At 36.0% G+C, this 21,692-nt stretch overlaps 1 protein-coding gene across 1 annotated transcript in view; it reads left to right on the top strand.

The window, feature by feature from the left end:
* Positions 1 to 21,692, top strand: part of EYS (eyes shut homolog) — an 855,622-nt gene that overhangs the window by 274,086 nt on the left and 559,844 nt on the right. Inside the window, exons 18-20 of the mRNA XM_083831800.1 lie at positions 47 to 160; positions 16,213 to 16,410; positions 18,814 to 18,935. Coding sequence (XP_083687926.1) covers positions 47 to 160; positions 16,213 to 16,410; positions 18,814 to 18,935 — 434 coding nt within the window. The remainder of the gene's footprint in view (positions 1 to 46; positions 161 to 16,212; positions 16,411 to 18,813; positions 18,936 to 21,692) is intronic.

Below are 21,692 nucleotides of genomic sequence, written 5' to 3'. Positions count from 1 at the left end.
CAGCCGATTGTCTCACTTAATGTTCAAATCTTTTGTCTTTTCAAAGGTGCAAGATGCGAAACAGATATAGATGAGTGTGCTTCATTTCCCTGCAAGAATGGAGCCACCTGCATTGACCAACCTGGTAATTACTTCTGCCAATGTGTGGCTCCATTTAAAGGTAATGAACACCAAGGGAGAAGGGAAAGCAAACATAATTAACTTTAGAAAGCATTTCTGTCAATTGTCTGAACTCATTTCACTCTTCCTACAGCATTATTAGTCCTTCATTTTCTCAAGTGAAGCTCTTAAAGTGACCAGCCAATTATGCCCTAGGCTGCAAGTAATGTGAAGTAAACTTTATTTATACATCTACTAGAACTGTTTAATTATTAATCAAAATGGATACTATAAAATCAGTTTGTTAACAAATAAGATTATTTACAAAATGTGAGGCATACGTCCATAGAACAACCATCACAACTGTTCTAAACATTTTTCTCTCTAATTTGATTGGTCATGACATTCTCTAAATTATGTTTTCATTCTCAGAAAACAATTTATAGTTATCTTGGAATCCATAAATCATGTGTGGTTATTTCTGTTGATGCCTTAAAGAAATACTTAAAATGCAAGCTTTATTGTGGCCTTTTTCATAGAAATTGGGGGTGGGAGGGGGGTGGGGGTGGTAATTTTAAACATGCACTGCTAAAATAATTTAAAATAACAAATTGTGCAGTGTTCTTGAGCAAATCTAGTTTAACTGATAATTTCCATTAAAGGCATTTGTTGATTTATAAATTAAATATAAACACATTTTTCCTCCTGCAGTTCAATATAATGATACATACTTAGGATTCCAGAATAATCATTAAAAGACAATTTTCTTGGTATGTTGAGACAGCAGGGTTTTTCCCCTTTAGGGGAGATGGTTGCATTAAATTCATCATTCATGAGAGAGAGGGAGCTCTAATGTTTGTTCTTATTATTTTAGTTAATGGTCAAAGTCTAGTTTGTCATTTTTATTAGTTTTAATTTATGTTCTGCTGAATAAAATCTAGTAAAATAGCAAGTAATTGTGTAGTGCAGTTTCAGAATTGTCTCTGCATAGGAAGATGTGGAACCATTTTCACACGTGGTTACAAATAGTGGTTGTCTTAAGTGTTTGCTTCACAAGGAGACAGATTTTCAGGAGACTTCAGTATTCATTTAGATATTTAAGTAAATGATTAAAATTTCAGAAAGTCACCGTTTCTGTAATCACCCTTCAAGAAGCTCACATTTTCTAATGCTTTCATTGGTAAGGTTAAACTCCCCTGGCAAGGGGTTTACATTAATGGTAACTGAGATCCTCTGAAAACATAACACTCGTGGTACAAGATGCTTAGAATCCATAGGATTGTTGAAAAAAAGGATTTTTGAGACTGTTTAGTTCTTTACAGGCTTACTCAGCATCATTTCAAATCAAATTCTTACACTGATATTACCCAGTTTTATGATGATATAAATAAAATCAGATTTAGATTCATAAGAAAACTCTACCTCATTCTCCTACCACGTTTATTTAGTATTAAACAGGTGTAGAAGTAGTCTTTAACTGACTCACAGTAAGCCAATATAAATAATGGAAAGTTAAACTATGTTTTCTAGTTGTGTGGAAATATTCAGGTTTCTGTGATGAATAGCTTTGTGTGTACTAATTACAGGTTACAGAATTGTTTTATTAAGAAAGCAAATACACAATAAAAGTAATATAGCAATATCTGTTCTAGTTTTGAATATTTTCACAGAAGTTCTTGATCTGTTTTTCTCAGTGTTTTCTCAAAGCATACATGCTGTGTTATGAATACTGTCATTTACTTGGAAAGAAACTTGAAGTTGTATATACCCAATACATTGTAAAAATTTTGTTCTTCAGTCACAAAATCAGATTTAAAGGGTATGCAGCACTATAGAGAAGAACATATACCACTTCAGAATGTGTTCAGCAACCCTCTACTATACAGAACATAGAATTAAGGAATTCAGAGCATGATTTGGACATTCCAGGTGCACTCATACAGAAGGTAGCCTTTCAGATTAATATAGAAATGGATTCAATCTATAGATAGTGGTTTGCATACATTTATTTCTCCCTGATTTCCCTTACTAACCTTACTTGTTCATTGTGAAAAAAAAGACTATGATAAATTGCAAGAAGAAAGTTTTTATTTTTCCTCTTTTCTTTTTCTTTCACTTCATTTCTTCTTGCTAAAAAGAGAACAGATTTTTTTATTATTATTATTATTATTATTGCTTTCTTTCCGTTTCCTATTCTTCTGAGGGCAAGTATATCTACTTCTCATTTCTGTGCTGCAAACTTTTTTGATAACCTGAATATACACTTTCAGATTTTAATGAATTTCACATTAGTCTCAGGTGAGTATGAAAATTCATCATAAAATTCATTAAAATACTATTGCATACTATACTATATATATATACTATATAATATATATATATATTTTTTAAAGCATGCTTTTTAAAGCATGGATTTGTCTACTTTGACAAAATATTTTAGCTCATTCCACTCGCTTCTATAGAACACTGGAAGACATCCAAATATTTTAAGAACGATGATGCTTGGGCAGTGGTACATATCTGGAATTTTCTTCAAACGTCTGACAGTCCAGGCTGTGCAAATTAACTGTACAAGCCTGATGTGAGCAGGATGTTTTCCTGTGGTCACAAACCACTTTGGAAAACCCAAGTTCTGTGGTAAAATCAATGCATGGTCAGCACTGGAGAAGTTGCTGTAACTGTAACAGGGACAGAACTAATACACTCCTCTCCATCAATGTTCACCTGGCAGAGGATTTTCCCACAGCTCGTGTAGATCACTGATCTTTCTATATATTCTAATATTTCATTGGAATTACTGCCACTGAAATTGCTATGTTTCATGTTTCCCAAATGTTCTGCTGAACACAGCTTGAGGCTACTAGCAGTCCATCTATATGCATTTTTCAAAAGAAAACTGAAGAAATATAGAAATTCCAGATATGACAGAACATCCTGGAGGGCTGTTTACCGCACTGCCACTCACATCTACTGTAGTATAATGTTCTTTTCATACAGAGATTTAACCTAAGTACATATCTGGTATAGCTGCTTCTGCTCAGTTCTAATATATTAGTCCCTGCAAATATTTGTACAATGTCTCCTCTCCCACCCATTTTCTGTCATATCTGAGGTACAACACTTAGTCATGTATATAGGAGGGTTTTTTTGAAGGGCATTCTGAAGTTATGCTGAAGTTAAGAAACAAGATAAGCTGTTTTTGTGCTGCATCCTCTACTATTGGAACTGGGAGCAGGTAGAAAGATAAACTTGATTTAGCTGCAGGACAAATCAAAGATTTTAATGTTAGCAACAGGAGACAGATAGCTCAGAAGTGTATTTAACTACAGTTCTGGCCAATACTTTATCACTGATAGTCTTTGGCAGTAATTTATCTATCACAGTGTTAAGCAGGCCTCTCAGTCCTCTTATGAGCTTGTTTCCATTATAGTATCCTAGCTAGGGAGTTACTATAATAACTTTTCTATTATGATATTGATTGTACAATTGTAGCCTTTCTATAATAGAATCACAGTTATTATAGAATTGATATTAAGTGCTTCAGAAGGGAGCAGAGTGTGTGAGAAACATTGTGAGGCTGCATCTCATTTAAGGGTACTAATGGTCTCATGGAAGGTAGAGTAAAAGCTCCCATGTCTCTATAAGAAAATACTGTTTTGTTCCATTAAAAATTCAAACACGATTCAAGAATAGTGCAACTAGTAAATTATATAGCTACCATTGTCATATTCTATCTGTATATAAAATATCTATCTATATTATAATTGTATCTACATGTGGAAGCATGTTAAATGCAGACCTGAAAGTATTTAATTTATGTAGCACAAGCTAGTATATGTATATTAGTAGTTTATTAGTATATTACTAGTATATTAGTATATGAAGCACAAGCTAATAAAAATCATATTTTCAAATCAACATGTCCTTTAATTTTCAGTGAAAAAGAGAAAGACTCCTCATTCTCTTATGCTAAGGAATTGAACAATATTTTTCCAAACCTCAAAACTACCATTTTTTATGGTCCTTTGCTGGTCTCCATTGTAAGTTAGCAAAGTATCTTTGTTGTCTTAAGCTATTTATTTTGTTATATGGCTGAAACATTCCCATTATACTCTTCCATCTGTGCTGGCAAAATCAGAACCGTCTTTTTGGATTCTTGCAGCTTTATTTTGCTTTCATAATTTTAAAGTCTTCTCATATCTTAAAGCTTGAGAGGCACATCAGTATATAGATTTTACCTAGATCTTACTCAGCTGTATGAAGGAGAGGGGAGGAATGCTCACAGTTCATCGATAGTTCAAAGATATTCAAGCAGAAGAGGTTGTCAGATGCTCCACTGGTAAACATTGATTTACTATTTCTTGGTAAAATGGGCCTATTACATAGTAGGTGAATCTTTCTTATCCTGTTGAATTGTTCTAGTATTACAGAATCACAGAATCACAGAATCACAGAATCGTCTAGGTTGGAAGAGACCTCCAAGATCATCTAGTCCAACCTCTGCCCTAACACTAACAAGTCCTCCACTAAACCATATCACTAAGGGCTACATCTAAACGTCTTTTAAAGACCTCCAGGGATGGAGACTCAACCACCTCCCTGGGCAGCCCATTCCAATGCCTAACAACCCCTTCGGTAAAGAAGTTCTTCCTAATATCCAACCTAAAGCTCCCCTGGCACAACTTTAGCCCATTCCCCCTCGTCCTGTCACCAGGCACGTGGGAGAACAGACCAACCCCCACCTCTCTACAGCCTCCTTTAAGGTACCTCTAGAGAGCGATAAAGTCGCCCCTGAGCCTCCTCTTCTCCAGGCTGAACAACCCCAGCTCCCTCACCCATTCCTCGTAAGACTTGTTCTCCAGACCCCTCACCAGCTTCGTTGCCCTTCTCTGGACTCGCTCGAGCACGTCCACGTCCTTCCTGTAGCGAGGGGCCCAAAACTGAACACAGTACTCGAGGTGCGGCCTCACCAGAGCCGAGTACAGGGGCACAATCACTTCCCTAGACCTGCTGGCCACACTGCTTCTTATACAGGCCAGGATGCCGTTGGCCTTCTTGGCCACCTGAGCACACTGCTGGCTCATATTCAGCCGACTATCAACCAATACTCCCAGGTCCTTCTCGGCCAGGCAGCTTTCCAGCCACTCATCTCCCAGCCTGTAGCTCTGCTTGGGGTTGTTGTGCCCCAGGTGCAGGACCCGGCACTTGGCCTTGTTGAACTTCATGCAGTTGACCTCAGCCCATCGCTCCAGCCTAGACGTATTTACTTTCAAGGTACCTCCAGATGCTTCAGCCCAGTCATTAGCCATTTCATCCATATTCAGATACACTGGTGCCCTAAGTGGTTTTGGTGTTCTACAAGAACCTTGCAGCAAATTCAAATATCCTTCTAACAGCTAGGTCCATAGATATAAATGCAAGTTCACTGCTCCCAGCTTTGAACTGCCAACATTTTAAAGTATTACACAGCCACATCAATGTAGTTGGTCATAACTATTAGACATCAGTCTTTGCTGAAAGTGTAGCACAGAGGGAATACCCTGTATCAGGCATGTGTCTTTTCAACATCCTTAGCATGCAAAAGGTGACCCCACTATAGCTTTCAGACTAGCTAATTTTTACAGAAAATAATATCAGTCTCAACAGAGCACTTTATTCTTACACAGGTTTGGAAGCTGAGAACAGATCTTGCATTCCCACAACAAAATTGCAAATTTCCCCCATTTTCTACACTGGGATTTAAGGAAAAGGTGACCCAAACAACTTTGCCAACATTTCTGGGGTCCATATACTAAGCCAGCCTTCTATTTGCAAGGAAATCTCAGCAAGGAAGAAACTATAAAAATGCCCCTTTCAGGTTAAGATTGTATATTTGATATGTAATACCCCGTAATAGTTGACATTAATATTTCTTTTTTCCTTAACAAAAAAGAATAATAATAAAATGAAACAAAATAAAACAAAGCAAAAAGCTCCTTAGTATGTTTTTAATAGAGCAAAGAGAATTATCCTCTGATCCAAATGACTACATGACTCATTTAAAAATGCACTGTGTGTGTTTGGTCTAGATGCTGATAATAGGTATGACCTTTTTAATCAAATATATGTAATTGTAGAGGAAAATTGAAATTCAGTTCTGAGGAAATGTCTACTTATTTGTTGCAGTCTTAATGACACATGTCTCCAAATGTGTTGCAATTAAGATTAAAGCAAAAATGGTAATTGGCCATTAAACATGTTGCAAAAGAAAGTAAACTAGTGAGAAAGGCAACTCAGCAGAAAAAAAAATGCTTAAGTCTGTTGAAAAGCAAGAGTAATAATGGAGTTTTCAGCACAGGACACTCTATTATGGGAACAGCTAATTACAAAGCAGATAATAAGTAAGAAATGTAAGTGCTCATGAAGGCTAGAGTAGATATAATGGAGCAATTACTTTTTCAGTGCTCACAGGCCAAATCTCAGTCTTTCCTTTGCCAAGTCCCATGAAAAAAAAGAAAAGAAAAAAAAAAAAAAGACCTGTGGCTCCTTCTAGCATATACATTTGTGTTATACCACAAAAGAATATCTCCTGTTCAATACCAGTTCATATCTGTTTTTGCCACTCTCTTGATGCTGAGCAGCCAAAGAAAATTTTATTTAGGGAAAAAAAATAAAAATAAAATGGTGCAGAGAGCTATGTGATTCACTTTTTATCATATTGGAGCTCTTTGTGGATAGAGAAGCACAGTGTCCAAGTCCGTGGTATATGATCTAGAAAATAAGTATTACTTCCAAGCAATAAAGAAAAAGGTTGTCGTGGTTTATCAAAAAGGCTACGTGATGTGGGAAACCGTACGAATGGGAACTTGCTGTTTCTCCTATATGAAGTCACTGCAGAACTTCTCTGGAAATTTTTCTGGTATTTCTTCCAGTCTTGCTATTGTTTCTAAAACTTGACATCTAGATACATAAAATCAGGCGTTTCTGTCTCCAAAAATAAACAAATCAGGAAGTAGGTCTTTTGCTTAGCCAATTTAGACACTCCAGCGGTGGATGTTAGACATCCACAAGGGGCTGGCAAATATAAGATCAGCAGGAGACCCAGTACCTCCTGGAGCAGTGCCAAGAACCCAAAAGCATCTCTAAAAGCCCTCGTTGATAACTCTGTCCATACAAATTCAGTGAGGTAAGTGTTGTAATTTTAGCTCTGCTTTCAGTTTGCACCTTGGGATGCACCATTGCACAAGAAATATCTTCTAAGCCTTTACAGCCCTGAGTACTCTGGGAATACTGCCTCTGTAAATCCAGTCATCTACAGCAGATCAGGGGTTTGAATCTCATTAGTCATGTTGTGAGGATGTTGTATGAGTACCTTGGTGACAGGGAGGAGATTTAAGTTATGTAGATGATACAAGGTATATTCATTGCAAATGAGAATCTCTATGTATCTGTCCCTTATTTCCCAGAAAGTATGTGCAAATCACAGTTTTTCAAAGGCTTAAAACATGGCTACCTTTGGGTATTGCTGTTAATCAGAAAAAGTTTATCAAGCTTTGTGGGTTTTTTGGTTGGTGAAATAAAAGTTTGCAGCTTTATGTTTCTACATGGCAAGCCTATATATGGTATACGAACATCTGCCAACACACAAATCAAAGTAAGAAAATAATAATTCTGGCATATGTTATAAATAATGTCCGGCTAATCTGGCAAATTTTAAGCAAGTGAATACAGGATCTTGAAACACAGAAGGGTTTGGTTGCCTGAACTAAAGATGGCCAGTAGTATATGCAAAAACTATTTCCACAGGTACTAGGCCATGAAGAAAAACTGAGTTTAATATTAGCATCCTTTTATATATTCTTCAGTAATTTCATTTGAGTTCTGACATAGCAAAAAATGTAAAGAAAAGCATTTATGTATGTGTCAGTAGGAATTAAATTTCTGGTAATTGTTTTGCTTCGTAGCATTCTTGTTTTTATTATCTGAGAAAGAATGAAGCATGATTTTATGCTGAAATCTGAAGTGCACAAATGTGGATATAGATTTACATCTTCATTGTTTATTAGCTAGAAACTTGTAACATTTTTTACAAGAAAAAAATGCACCCAAATAATATCTTCAACTTCTGTTTTTGTCTATTTTTACAGAAATTTATACAGGTATGGAACAATATATGCATCTGTGTGATTTTCACTTCAAGTGTGTGATGTGGATCTATCTTATGCTTTGTTCCATCACTGCTGCATGGCTTGCATTATCATACACAATTATGGGAATGTCCTTTACTCAAAAAGTGCCAAGTATTGCTTTGCAAATATTCTTCCTTTAAAAAACAAATAATAAAAACCGTGTTAAACTTGTATGGATTTCACAGAAAATGCCTTTTCACAGAATATGTATAGAATCACAAAACCATTCTTTTAATGTAAAGTAGAATTTGAATTCCACAGAAAATAAAGGATTTCCTCTAAGTGTGAACTGAAAGAAAACACGCCATATTTTTAAAATGTTAGAGTAATGCTTGGCTTAATTTCTGGTAATATCAATATATACATGCTTCTGTGGGTATTCTTTTCTTCCTATCGGGTTCCAGATTTTTTTTTTAATTATTGGTGTTTGTTTTTTTTTATTTACATGCACTATACTTTGTTTCCTTATGTCTAAAAGTAGATGAAACTAAGCAGCTAGTTGATAAAATAATCACAAGCATATAGGTACATCTGAACTTTTCAAAGATACAGAAAATGACAGATTTGAACTTTTAATAAAACCAATTTAATCTTTATCCTTAAGACATTTAATCTTTACATTTGCAGGGACTTCAAATTTTAGGCATCCAACTTATTGCTCATTAGTGTTCCTGGGATTTCCCATTACATTATGATATGTTTATGAAAGTCTTTTGAGGTAGGAGCTGTATAAAGTTTATGCAAACCAAAACACAGATTTCTCTGGAGTGATTAAACTGTTTTGTAAAATAAAATTAAAATTATTGTATCTATTAGTTTCAAAAGAACAACTTTGGGAAAAACAGCAAGTTACTTACAGATTCCAGGTGGGGATTACTTTGTTTTATATTTGCTTTTTATATAGCCTTAGAGTTCCATTTTATGCTGGATTATGTCCCATAACCAAACACATTTTTAATTTCATTGAATGGCATTCAGTTTACTTGGATTTACCCTTGGAAAAACAATTGTGATTAATGATAGAAGTGTCTTTTAGATCTATTGTTAAAAGGGGAATGTTTTCTGAAAAGTTTCAGAAAGAGTGAAACTTAATGCTCTTGCAAGAATGTTATAATAATAAAGAAGAAAAAAAAACATGGAAAACATCTAAGAAAACATATTTATCATGAAAGGTTCACATAGCTCATTAATTTTTACTTCATATACAAAATTAATTTACTGTCAGTTTGAAGAAAATGGTTTCTCTGTATTTTGAGCCTGAGCTCAAACCAAATAGCATAAATTTAAATTAAAACATTCCTGAGTGAATACCAACTTTTGAAAAATTTCTTGTACACATACAAGCCATACAAAACTAGTCTGTCATAGATTTTCTTATTCTTTCCTTCCTGACATCCTTTAAGCTAGTATAGTTTTCTTACTTTATAAGAAAAATGCTGTTAACCCCATTCATACGATATACATTCTGTTTCATCAAATTCATGGCAATGGTGAACAGACTTCAAGCAAGGCTACTGAAATCCAGTGATACCAGTGTAATAAGGTTACTGGACCTGGATCCCAATAAAATAATCTTTTAGTTATCTGATCAGCATCACAGTTTCGATCAAAGCAGCTAGCAGAACTAGGGCAGTAACACTCACCTCATAACTTCACAGTGCATCTTCCTCCTCTGACCCTGTGATGCCCAAGGGTAGGTGCTACTACCTGGTTGGTTCTTATCCTCGTCTATGCCTCCATGTGGACCATCTGGCAATGATGCCAGTTTGTCTGTCTTCAGAGCTTTCTGTCCTCATGAGTCTATATTTAACACCAGTACTAGACTACATGATATTATTTAGCAAATTGACATTCAAGTGACACTCTTCTTGTTCTAGAACTAGCCACAGATAGTTTATTTTCACTATATTGTCATAATCATGCCAGCAGTTTGCAATCAGATATGTTTTGTCATTGATCCAGTCCATACTTTTACTGCAAAAATGCTGACTTTGAAAGCTGTTGTCTGATTTAATCCCTTAAAATGTTTGTAGCAAATGGCTTTTTTATTAAATTATTTTCCCCAAAGAATAATAACATTGAAGTGGTGCCATTTCTGATTATAAGAGAATTCTGTAGTACGCGTCACAACATTTCATGTACAGGTTTATGCTGAGCAACTAAAAATAAACAAAGGTCAATAGTTTTGCATAAGAAAATGAAAACTTATGTCAGGTAATTTATTTTCTATGCCATTTTTCTAAATTATGTTTTTGACTTATAATAATAGCCTTAACAAATCAAAGTCTTTTTCAACAAGAAATTATCTGTTTTCATTTTTCATTTATGATACTTTGAGCCTACTGTAGAAGCGAACACACTAGAAAAGACAACTGATTAATATTAGCAGAATGACATTTCTGATTATGCAATACACTTCTCATTCCTAAACAAAACAAAACAAAACAATGTGTTTTCCAAATAACTTATTTAGTATTTGATATATATTTTATGCTTATAAAGTCATACTAATTTGATATATTGTGCCACTGAAAACAAATCTCCTTCAACTGACTGTGTAATTTAATCACTAGTGCATATTCTTTTGTGTTTTGTTCAGTCTTATGCTAATGGAGAGATTTTTAATGCTCTAGTAAGGTAAAGACATTCCATTCCTGTAATCAATAAAATATAGCCAAGAATTAAACAAGCAAAAAGGTTAAACTTGTCTAATTGAAATAAGTAAAATTGGAAAGCTGTGATGAACTTATTAATTCATTAATGAACTGGGTTTGAAACTTTCACACTTGATCTGTTGGACACGCTTTCTCTTTTTTGACAGCTAACCATGTTTAGTGAATATTATCATTTCTACCGTGTGATGGCCAATTTAAAAATCCTGATATGTTAGTGAGAGAAGAAAAGAAAATTTATGAAGACAGTTTATGTTATGTTTCCCTGGCATAGCTTTCATTTCTCTCAAAAATCAGACTTACTATTTCAGAAACTTACCAGACCAAGTAAGAACTTTCCAATATTTAGTTTAAAATAGATGTATTCAAATTAATCATCCAGAGTTATGCATTTAATGTTTATATATTTACACAGAAATATTTTAGCAAATATTTTATTTTAAAACAAGAGAAAATGCAGCAGTCATTCTGATAGATCTACTTCAATAAAGAAATATTGCATATGTAGTCTGTTTGTTGCTTGATTTAGCCAAATAGCTTTAACCATACAATTACAGCTTTGTAGAAAATGCTGATATGACACCAACAGCAGCAGGGCATTCATTTCACTAACATGTAACCACCACCACCTGGTACCATCCAACTTTAATCTTTGTTTGGATATGCCCTTTTCCAAAAATTCTACTTTTAATCAGCAAACGTTCTTTTCTTGCATTCTTGCTACTTGTATTGATTAGCATAACTAATCAATTATCTATTACTGAATGGTTTTCAGTATTGCATTGAAAATAATATAAACATTTGTAATCTTCTGAATGTGGGAAGAGTCTTTTACATTATTAATTCTCAACACTGAAGGTTAAAGTTAATTGAGTCAAGGGAAAAGGCCAAGTACGTAAAAGAATCTTCTTATTTTCTTGTTTTATTCTTTTTCCAACCTTCCAGTCTAATATGAATGAAATCTTAGCCACTTCAGTGGCAAATAAAGATTTTCCATAGCAGAGAAAGATTTTCCATGCAGGGATATGCAAGAAGACTGTGTGGGAAGAAAAGAGGTTGAATTTCCAATTAAAGTGGCTTAAGGTGAAGGTGGCTTAAAAGAAGACAGTGAAAAAAAAACTGTTTAGAACACTACATAAAATTAGTATTGTATAAGCAGATATGGTTACGGCAGTGTGAGACGGTGATGTACTGCTCAACTCAGTGGGGCAGGATGAGAAGGCAACTATTTAAAGAGATATTGCACTGCTGTAGACACCTTTATCCAGAAAAGTTTACAAAGCCATCTTCAAGAAACTGGAAAAAAGCCTCATGAACACAGGCCCTATTTCTCACTGTGACGTTATGACCCTGACATTTCCTGGAAAGACAATGTGACAAGACTGGAAATTTTTGGACCGTGTTGGGGACAGTGTTTTGAAACAAGCACAGGGCAAGCCAAATATGGGATATAATTTATTGGGTTTTCTATTTCTGAATAAGCAAGAAGTAGTTTGGGATGTAAAGATCAAAAACAGCTTTTGCAACAGTGGCAGTGAGATGATGGAGCTCATAATCCTAAGAGAAGTGAGAAATGAAAGCAGCAGAATAATGACCCTGGGCATCATTGAGCTGACTGGTTTGTTCAGGGACCTGTTTTGCAAGCTCCCATTGGAGGCTGCACCAAAGGGAAAACTGATATATCTTGGGCCCGCTGATTTATCCTGAAGGATAACTCAAAGCACAGTTCTTTCCAATGTGCAGGAACTCAAGCAGAAGAATGGACAAGTGGGGAATTCCTGACTGAGCTTCAACAGAACAGGATACGTACAGAAAGTGAGCTACCTACCCAGAAGGCATCCAGTCATATAGGGACAGAATTAGGGAACCTAAACCACAGCTGGAGCTGAAACTAGCAAGGCAACTCAAGGACAACAAGAAAGAGATCCAAAGGTCTACTGGTAACAGAAGAAAGGATAAGAAAAAAGAGATCCTGCTGCTGAATGATATAACAACAGCATAGAAAATTCTGAGACACTCAATGACATTTCCATGATATTTTTTTACCAGTGAGGGAGGGGGTCTTGCTCAGCCTGGAGAAGAGACAGTTTCATGGGGGCCAAACAGCAGCCTGCCATTTATTTAATGTGAACTAATAGAGAAGACAGAATAAGGCTCCTTTTCTCAATGTGCACAGTGAAAGACATCTACTCAGGCTTTCATTAAAAAATAACAACAACAACAACAACAACAAAACTTATCATCATTTACTGGATTTGAGAATAAAAATATGTCAATATTTGTTAAAAATAAGTTTATGAAAGTGCAGATTACCTTGGTACCTTACTGTCTGAGTCTGTTCACATTGAACCTGCTACATTCCAAATATTTCCAAAAATCATCTCAGAAATATTGTTTGAGATAGCATCTTCATCTGATGCTTAAAATAAATTATGAGTTTCTGAGTAAGAAACATACACTTTTATCCATAGATCTTTGAAGACCACTGTCTCTTAGAGGCACTGAGACCAGCCCAAAGTTGTTCGGCTACTCTTTGGTTGTTCGGCTACTCTTTGTATAAGGATACAGTGTTAGTGCACATACAGTATAGAAAGAAAATGCAGAAGAAACCTGACATGTTACTGAATCAGCAAAATGTTGAAAAAATATATATTAAAAAAAAAAAAGCATTCATAGAAGCCAGAGGTCTGGAAGTATATTGAAAGTTGGTGGTTTTTTTTTTGTTGTTGTTTTTGTTTTTTTTGTTTTTTTTTAAAAATTAATAATTTCCTAAAATATATAGTTAATTCATTAAACTTGGCCACAAGATAATGAGGTTAAAAGGTTATAGATTCATTAGCATTCATATGACAGATCCGTGCACAGTCCTATTTATACCAGACAAATATTTGTAAGTAATATGGCATTTAGGACATCCACCCTCACTGTTTCTTTTCTGATTATTCTCCAACTGTTCACCAAGATTCTGTTATGCTCTCATCCAAAAAGCAGTTGGTATCCAGCGTTGGAGAATACTACAGTAGCAGAAAATTGATGCAATGTGGCATGACCTTGCTTTATCTACCAGAAATGTCTACCTCCCAAAACACTTGTCATGTAAAAGGACAGGCAAATCTGTTTAATGCTTTTTCCATCAACCCAAAAGAAAAACAAGTACTGCATTACTGGGTCATCTGACAGTTCCACTTACCATTGTGAGCCATGTGTTAAGTTTATTCATGTGGGTGTGCACTCCACTTTAGGAATCAGCAGGGTTGTCACCCATGTCAAGCTGTCCTGATATAAAGATGAAAACTTCAGGGCAAAATATCAATGTGCCATATGGCAGCGTTTGCTATGCAATCTCAGTGAATTCCATAATTGTCAACTGCCTGTGGCAGAATCACCCTGCATCGGAGAGACCACTGGTGGCATAAAGACAGGAAGAACTTGTGCCATGCTTTTTCTCCTCCATCAGCGTCACTGCTGGGGTCAGGGGGATGTGTATTCTGTTTGTTGTTGTTGTTTTTTATCCCAATTCTGTTCCTGCTTGTTGTTTTTGCTATCAGAAGCCTTGAGATTTCAGCCCTTAGCTTACTCCACCTTACAGTGAGGATTCAGCTCACCAAAAATACTGCTGACATTTTGGAGAGCACATGTTTCATTATTATGAAGAAGACCTGTTGATAGCCAGTGGGCTACTATGTGATCAGCAATCCCTGTAACAAAGGAAGGCAACCAATAGGGAACAGTCCAACAAAATTTTGTCTACAATGTCAGTATGAGCAAAGGAGGAGATACGTGGGTTCTGCTGACTGATGCCAGTACTAAGCCTATATATAATAAATGTGAGTCTGACTGGTTAATTCCTCGTCAGGAATTCCCATCTGAAATCTCGAGTCTGAAAAGATATTGAAAATTCTCAGGACTATTATTCATGTCACAAAATATGGCTTACCTTATGGATTGGGTGCAAGCACACAGGCAGCAGCAGCTGGAGGCAGTGGGGCTCCTCTGAGGAGATGCCATGGCTGCCCTGTGTTTCAGACGGCTCCAGTGGCCCTGCTGCAGGGCACGGATGGGCCCTGAAGCCAGAAATGCTGCACAGCAGTTCTGTGAGAGGGGAGTGAGGAAAAATAACATGAGAGAAACAACCCTGCAGACACCAAGGTTAGTGAAGAAGGAGGGGGAGGAGGAAGGAACGGCTGGGCAGCCAGAGCTGGAGCATGGGCTCAGGGGAGGTGGGCAGAGGGCCTGAAGGACAGCAAACACCAGACAACCCCTCTGGTAAGCACAGCATGGACATGGCCCAGCCTCAGCAGCTGCAGAAAGGCAAGGAGGCTCCACAGGGCCTCAGAGGAGCTTGTGCACAGTTGGTTGCAGCCCTGAAAGTCACCGAGCTCTGCCGGAAACAGCCTGAAAGAGCAGACTTGCCGTCAGCAGTGCTGAGGGAAAGCGGACGCAGCTTTACAATCCCATTTGATCTCTGTTCTGTCTGCCCTCAGCGTTTTGAGGTTTTGCTGCTGAAAACCGTGAACCAGTCTTGTTTACGTGCTAACAAAGTGAGACTAACTTTAAAGGGCCGTTTAATCTTTTTTGATCTATCTATTGCAAATTAAGAATTTAGATGAGGGCATCTGTGACCCAAGATCACCATCATACAATTCCTTGATTACCCCGGATAAATGTACATAATCTGTTACACATTACAGTGTTTGTTAGGACGGAGTAGAAAGAGACTGTGAGAGATTTTGTATTGTAAGGCATTTTTATACAATACGGAGGAAGCCACTCGTTATTAGAAAAACACATGATTTCAGTAAAATAATTTGTGTGCAGTCACAAATTGCAAGCTGAACAATAATATAAGGTTACTTGCATTTCTTTCATGCTCAGGATTAGAGGTTAACTATAAACAATTTACGTGGTAGCTGTGATAGCAATATCAGGAAGAAGTAACAGGAACCTACAAATCAAAATTTATTTCTTTTTACGTACACTTTTTGAGCCATCTAATGGATAAGGATAAACAAAAAAAGCATAAAATTTCACATAACTATTTTGATTTTGAAATCCAATGTCATATAAAAATACCATACAAATTGTCTTTTTTGTTTGTAATACTACAAAGCAAATAAATACTTCTGCGTGGCACTATACATATCTGTATCTCTAAGACCTTCCAACTTAATTTTAAGCAGGGATCTAAAGAAAATACAGTTCATAATAGGCAGCAGCTGCAGGGATATGTTCATTCGTTAAACACTGACAGCTTTGTTATTTTTCCTTTTCAGGTTCAAACTGTGAGTTTAGGCCTTGCGAGGCCAGTAATCCCTGTGAGAATGGAGCTGTGTGCATAGAAGAAATGAATTTGGATGTTTTTCCCCTTGGATTCCAGTGCCAGTGTGTGAAGGGCTTTGCAGGTCCACGCTGTGAGATCAATGTCAATGAGTGCAGTTCTAACCCTTGCCTCCACGGATACTGCTATGACAGTGAGTTCAGTCTGGTTACTCCTTTTAATGTAGAGTAGTCTTTCTGTTGAAGCATCTGTAGCTACTGAGCTGCTCTGGGGAGAGCAGTGGATAATTTACTGAAATTTAGCTTGTCTGGAGCTCCACAGCCAGTGCCTGGAGGATTATTTTTGCCAAACTGCCTCAAATCCTGGTACTGAGGTTTGTGTGTTCAGGGGGTCAGAACTGCAGCTAATGAGAAATTTTAATGAGATTTGTGCTGTCTCCTTTGATACCTAAATTAGCCAAACATATCTTACACTGTGAGTCTGATGAGAGAATATTCAGGTGCTGAAAAGGGGCTCACAGAGCAGTTAGGCAGTGTATATATGCCTAACAATTCTAACAAGTCGAAAAATTGCATTCAATACCAAACATGCAAAATGGAGTTTCTGTTTACTTCCAAGTGCCCTGTATCATGTAACTGACTCTTACTAATAGCTATACTTATATGCTTTAGAAGCAATCTGATGATGAATTACTCTACCATGTTCTGTTTGGGGTGGCAGGCTAAATTACTCTTCCATTATGTCTGGAGTACTTACTGGAAAGATTTGTGTGATACTACCTATCAGACACTTTATGTGCTTGGTAAACAAAAGGAAAAGTGTTAATTTTAAGAGAATCTTATCTGGAAAGGAGAATGGAAAGAAGGTTGGAAAGGAGAATGATGTCTGGAGGTCACAGTCAAACCTCCTGCAGAAAGCTGCTCTAATATCACTAGAACAGATCAGACTTTTTTTCTTGCAGTTTTTTCTTGCTGTTTTGAAAGCCTGTAAGGATGGACAGAAATTCCAGAAACTTTTTGGGACAGCCTGTACCAGAGGAACAATACTCCTGTAGTGATTTCCACTCCCTTCTCCCTTGATATCCCATCTGAATCTCCCAAGTCATAATTTTTGGCCATCACCTCTTATTATATCGCATGTCATTACTGAGAAGAATTCAGTTGTTGTTATTTTAACTGCTCTTGAAGTTATTATTACTTGACCTTCTAACTATTAAACCTTCACCGCAGGTACTAATACAAAGCAAACCTAGCTGACAAAACCTTTCCTCATAGGTCCCATACTTTAAGCACTGGGCAAACCTGCTTGTCTTCTGCTGCAGCCCTCTCCAGTTTCCCCATATCCCTTTCTAAATGAGAATGATGATTTGAGAATTTCCCTGAAATTCAGAATTTTTAGACAAATTTGCAGAAGATCTAATTAATTTACTGTTTTCCAAAATGTCTTAAAAGATCTGACCCCAAATTGCAAAATATATCTTTGCCTAATACTTTCCTAGTTAAAAATAGTAATCATTATAAATGAGCTTTAAGAATTCTGTGTTTTCATACATGGGAATAAGGTGAGTGGGTTCATATTTTATCTAGTAAAGACTATTTCCCAAGATGTTTACTGATGATTTTTATTTACTGTATTCAGAGTTCAGAGAGATTTTTGAACTGGAATTTAGATGAGATGCAGTAAAGTTATTCATTCTAACAAAGTGCCAGATTTTTTTGTGGGTGGCTTGTCTTTGTGTTGCCTCTGAAATTGACTTGTATCATATGGATGTCTCAGTTCATCTGCACTCTGCACACTGACTGCAGAAATGTGGAACCCTGAGGAAGGTGGGAAGCTCTGAACAGATAAAAAATGCTGCTGCTCTGAAGGACTTAAAGCATTTAATGAATATAATAGCAGCTATGTGTACAGACACAATGACAACATAGATTCTGTGGTAAATCTCAGAGATAATGAAGAACCCAGGGACCTCTTTGAGTTTATAATAAATCCAGGCCTGTAAGAGCTGCAATTATTGTTCTCACGAACTCCTTATGTGAATGTAGTACTCTGAAGATTCCTCTCCCTTTAGATCATTAACGATGAAAAACAGATAGAATTCTTATCATTAGCGTGATAAGATTGAAATGAAGCATGGAAATCTATCATAGGTTGAGCTGCCAATTTCAACTGAAGCAAGATTTCCTTTAATATAGTTGTATGATGTGAGGCATTCCTTATAAAACAAAACAATCTCGCCCCACCACCGAAAGCAAACAAAAACATTACAATGTTTAACCATTCCTATATCAGGCACAATATTAAAGAGAGAGTCTTATGTAGTTTCTCCAGTTTATAAGATGTCATCACTTTTCAGAAGCATTAATTACAATTCTTATGTCAAAACATTTGAATTAAGTAAAATGCAGTGCAGTAATCTGTTTACATATTTAAAAAGGTGTTTTGAGATAATGTGTTTCATTTATTTCAATTTTTAGCATGTCCACACCTTTCAGGTAAAGACAGTCCAAGTATTTTCCGGGGTAGTCATTACTGTAACATACTTAATTTTACTACATTCAGTTGTTATTCTGAAACACTCCTATCTTTGTTACAGTTGTCGATGGCTTCTATTGTTTGTGCAATCCAGGATATGCAGGACTGAAATGTGAGCAGGACATTGATGACTGCATAATCAACGCTTGTGAACACAATTCTACGTGTGTTGATCTGCATTTGGTTAGTACAGAATATTTTTTAATTAAAATGATATCTAATTTTTCTTCCCGAAATTTAAAGCAATACTATTGCAAGTTCTGAACCCCCCACTTAATCCATACACCTGTAGAGTTTTATAATTAGGCTTTCCAGTCATTGCTTTTTTTATTATTTATTCCTTTATAATGATATAGGCAATGGGTGAGAAGATTGTTTTTACCATTTAAAATCAGTTGAGTCAATATGGTTATTTGAGGAGTTCAAAAAGAGGAGAATGTTTTCAACCAAGTGTGTTTATGGCCTCGTTATAACCGTGACAGTAATACTTGTTTACATCGATGACGTAAGTCTCAAAGGGGCTTAAAAAGTGTCTTACCCTGCAAAATGGCTTTATTTTAAGTACTTCAGCATTTCCTTTCAAAATTCTTCAGTTATATTGGTTCTTGAAACTTGGAAGGTGTTAAAGATAACTTCTTTCTTCTCAGAAATAAAAACTGTCTATCAACTGATTCCTTCATGGAAGGAAAGGAGAAAAAGCATTTGCGTTGTATAAACTTTGGCGCCAGAAGTGACCTATGTTCTGTGTCAGACCCTCCAAGAATCTGTCAGGAATCAATTTGTTTTCAGTAGGGACACTAACACATATAATATATGTATTGCCTTTTGGGAGCATTCAGACTGTAAGAGAAATTAGATGGGGTTAAAAAAAAATGGAAGAATGTTTGGCTTTTTTTTTTATTATTATTTCTTCTAGTTTCTCCAAGTATACTTGTGAGAAAATGACATTAAGAAAATGCTAAAGCAAGGTGTAGAATTCAGATTAAGACACCTAAAAGTTTGTGTCCATATATGAGCTAAGTATCTAAGCACCCTCCAATGGTACTATGAGTCCCTGATGGTGCAGTCAGCACAACCCAGAGATAATTCAGCCACCTATCTTGTAGATGTCCCCTTTGGGTGATCTGAACAACTCTGTAGTGCCCCTGACTGTATTTCAAGGCTGCATTAGTGCTGAAATAGACACCCATATTTAGGTATCTGCATTTCCAGCTGACTCCAATCCAAGGAGCCCAGAATTGTTGGGGGTGCGGGTGGGGTGTAGTTTATTTGGTTGATGGTTTGGCTTTTTTCTTTTTCTTTAGTACATAGCTAAAGAAACTGCGCTTCCTTCTGACAAATCATGGTGGTAACCCACAGCTATCACTATTTCCTAAACATTAACAGAAGTTACATTCTTCAAAAGAATTTTCTCAGGTTCTCTACGCTAATTTCCAGAGTTGTTTCTTCTTTTCACAGTTTGAATACCTTATGCATAGCATAAATCTTTGTAAATGTACTTCAAGAACTAGTAGATGCCTTGGACAAAATTCAATGCTTGATACAGAGACCACAGAGCTTGTGATGCTTTTGTTCTGGTCTTTGGACGTTATTGCAAATGCATATATTTCTTTAACACTAGACTGCAATTAAAATTTCAAGCTCTCATACTGGATGCATATTGCCATCTTAAAATCAGGCTAGAGAGTGTTCCAGAAATAAATTTTAATCTCACAAGAAATGTACTATCCTGCTATTATGAAACTGCTTTATATGTAGACATTGCATGTATTACTCCCATCTACAGCTGATGCATTGAAATGCAAAAAGTTAAAACAAAAAAAAAAGTTAAAAAAAAAAAAAAAGCAAAAGTTAAAACAAGACCTTTCTCCTCCAAAACAAAATATCAGGAATTGACAAAATTATGGGGTTCTTTATAAGATAAACATATCTTTTCACCAAGAATGTCCACTAGGCTTCACTGAGTGAGTTGTAATATTGATCTGGGGGAGTTTTTTATTTAGGCAAAATTAAACCTGACAAAGAATGGTAGCTCCTGGCAATTTTTAATACAATTTTAGATTTTTCTTCATACGCCTTTCATGCTCTTGTTTTCTTGATTCATCTGTGTTTGTTTTTGTCCTGCAGTAGCTATACATTTCTCATCTTCCTTGTCACAGATCTGTGACATTTTGTTGTAGATGGACTGTGACACAGCAAATCAGTGAGATGCATGCAGACCAAGAAGCCTGACATTAAAAAGTAAAAATTTATCCTATATGGATTAACTAAAGGAAATAAATACTGTAGAAACTTAATGGCATGGTGTAATTTTAGACCTTGGATTTGATCTTTTTCAGTGGCTTTCTCAACACAGTTCACATATGTTGTTAACATTATAGAAAACATTCAAAATGAAATGCTCATTGTGATGTTACTTAATGTACACATAAAAGACCTATTTTTTTTTCCATTGGAAGACTGTTCATTGTCATTTTTAATATTAACATGAATTTATGCTCATAAAAAAAAAGAAAACAAATACAGAATGGGCTCTACTCAGTTTAAAAGTTAGTATCAGCTTGTAATTTGTAAGGCAAGAAATAGGAAATTACTAGAAGCTTTATTTAGCTATAGCAACAATAATGTGTTGCTATTCAATATTTAAACTTTCTCATTCTCTTCTCTGTATTATATTTACTTAAAATAGTATTTTTGGTACAAGTTTATGAAATAACTTTCATGTGGTTCATTTTTTATGTTGACTCCATAAAGGGACATAAAAGACTATGTCACTAAGTGATTGCATTATTCAGTTTGTATAGGATGATGGTATTTGGCATGCAATTTCCTTCTTACTGTGTTCACTATCAAAGGGTACTGAACTGCTTCCATTTCAAATGATTGATGCAGTTTTATACAGTAAGATTCCTCAGTGATGGATACAAACAAGGTTAATGA

Source organism: Anser anser (genome assembly GCF_964211835.1).
Source record: "Anser anser genome assembly, chromosome: 3".
In the NCBI taxonomy this organism is placed as follows: domain Eukaryota; kingdom Metazoa; phylum Chordata; class Aves; order Anseriformes; family Anatidae; genus Anser; species Anser anser.
Note: the sequence above shows the minus strand (reverse complement) of the source record. Positions and strands in the feature narration are given on the sequence as shown.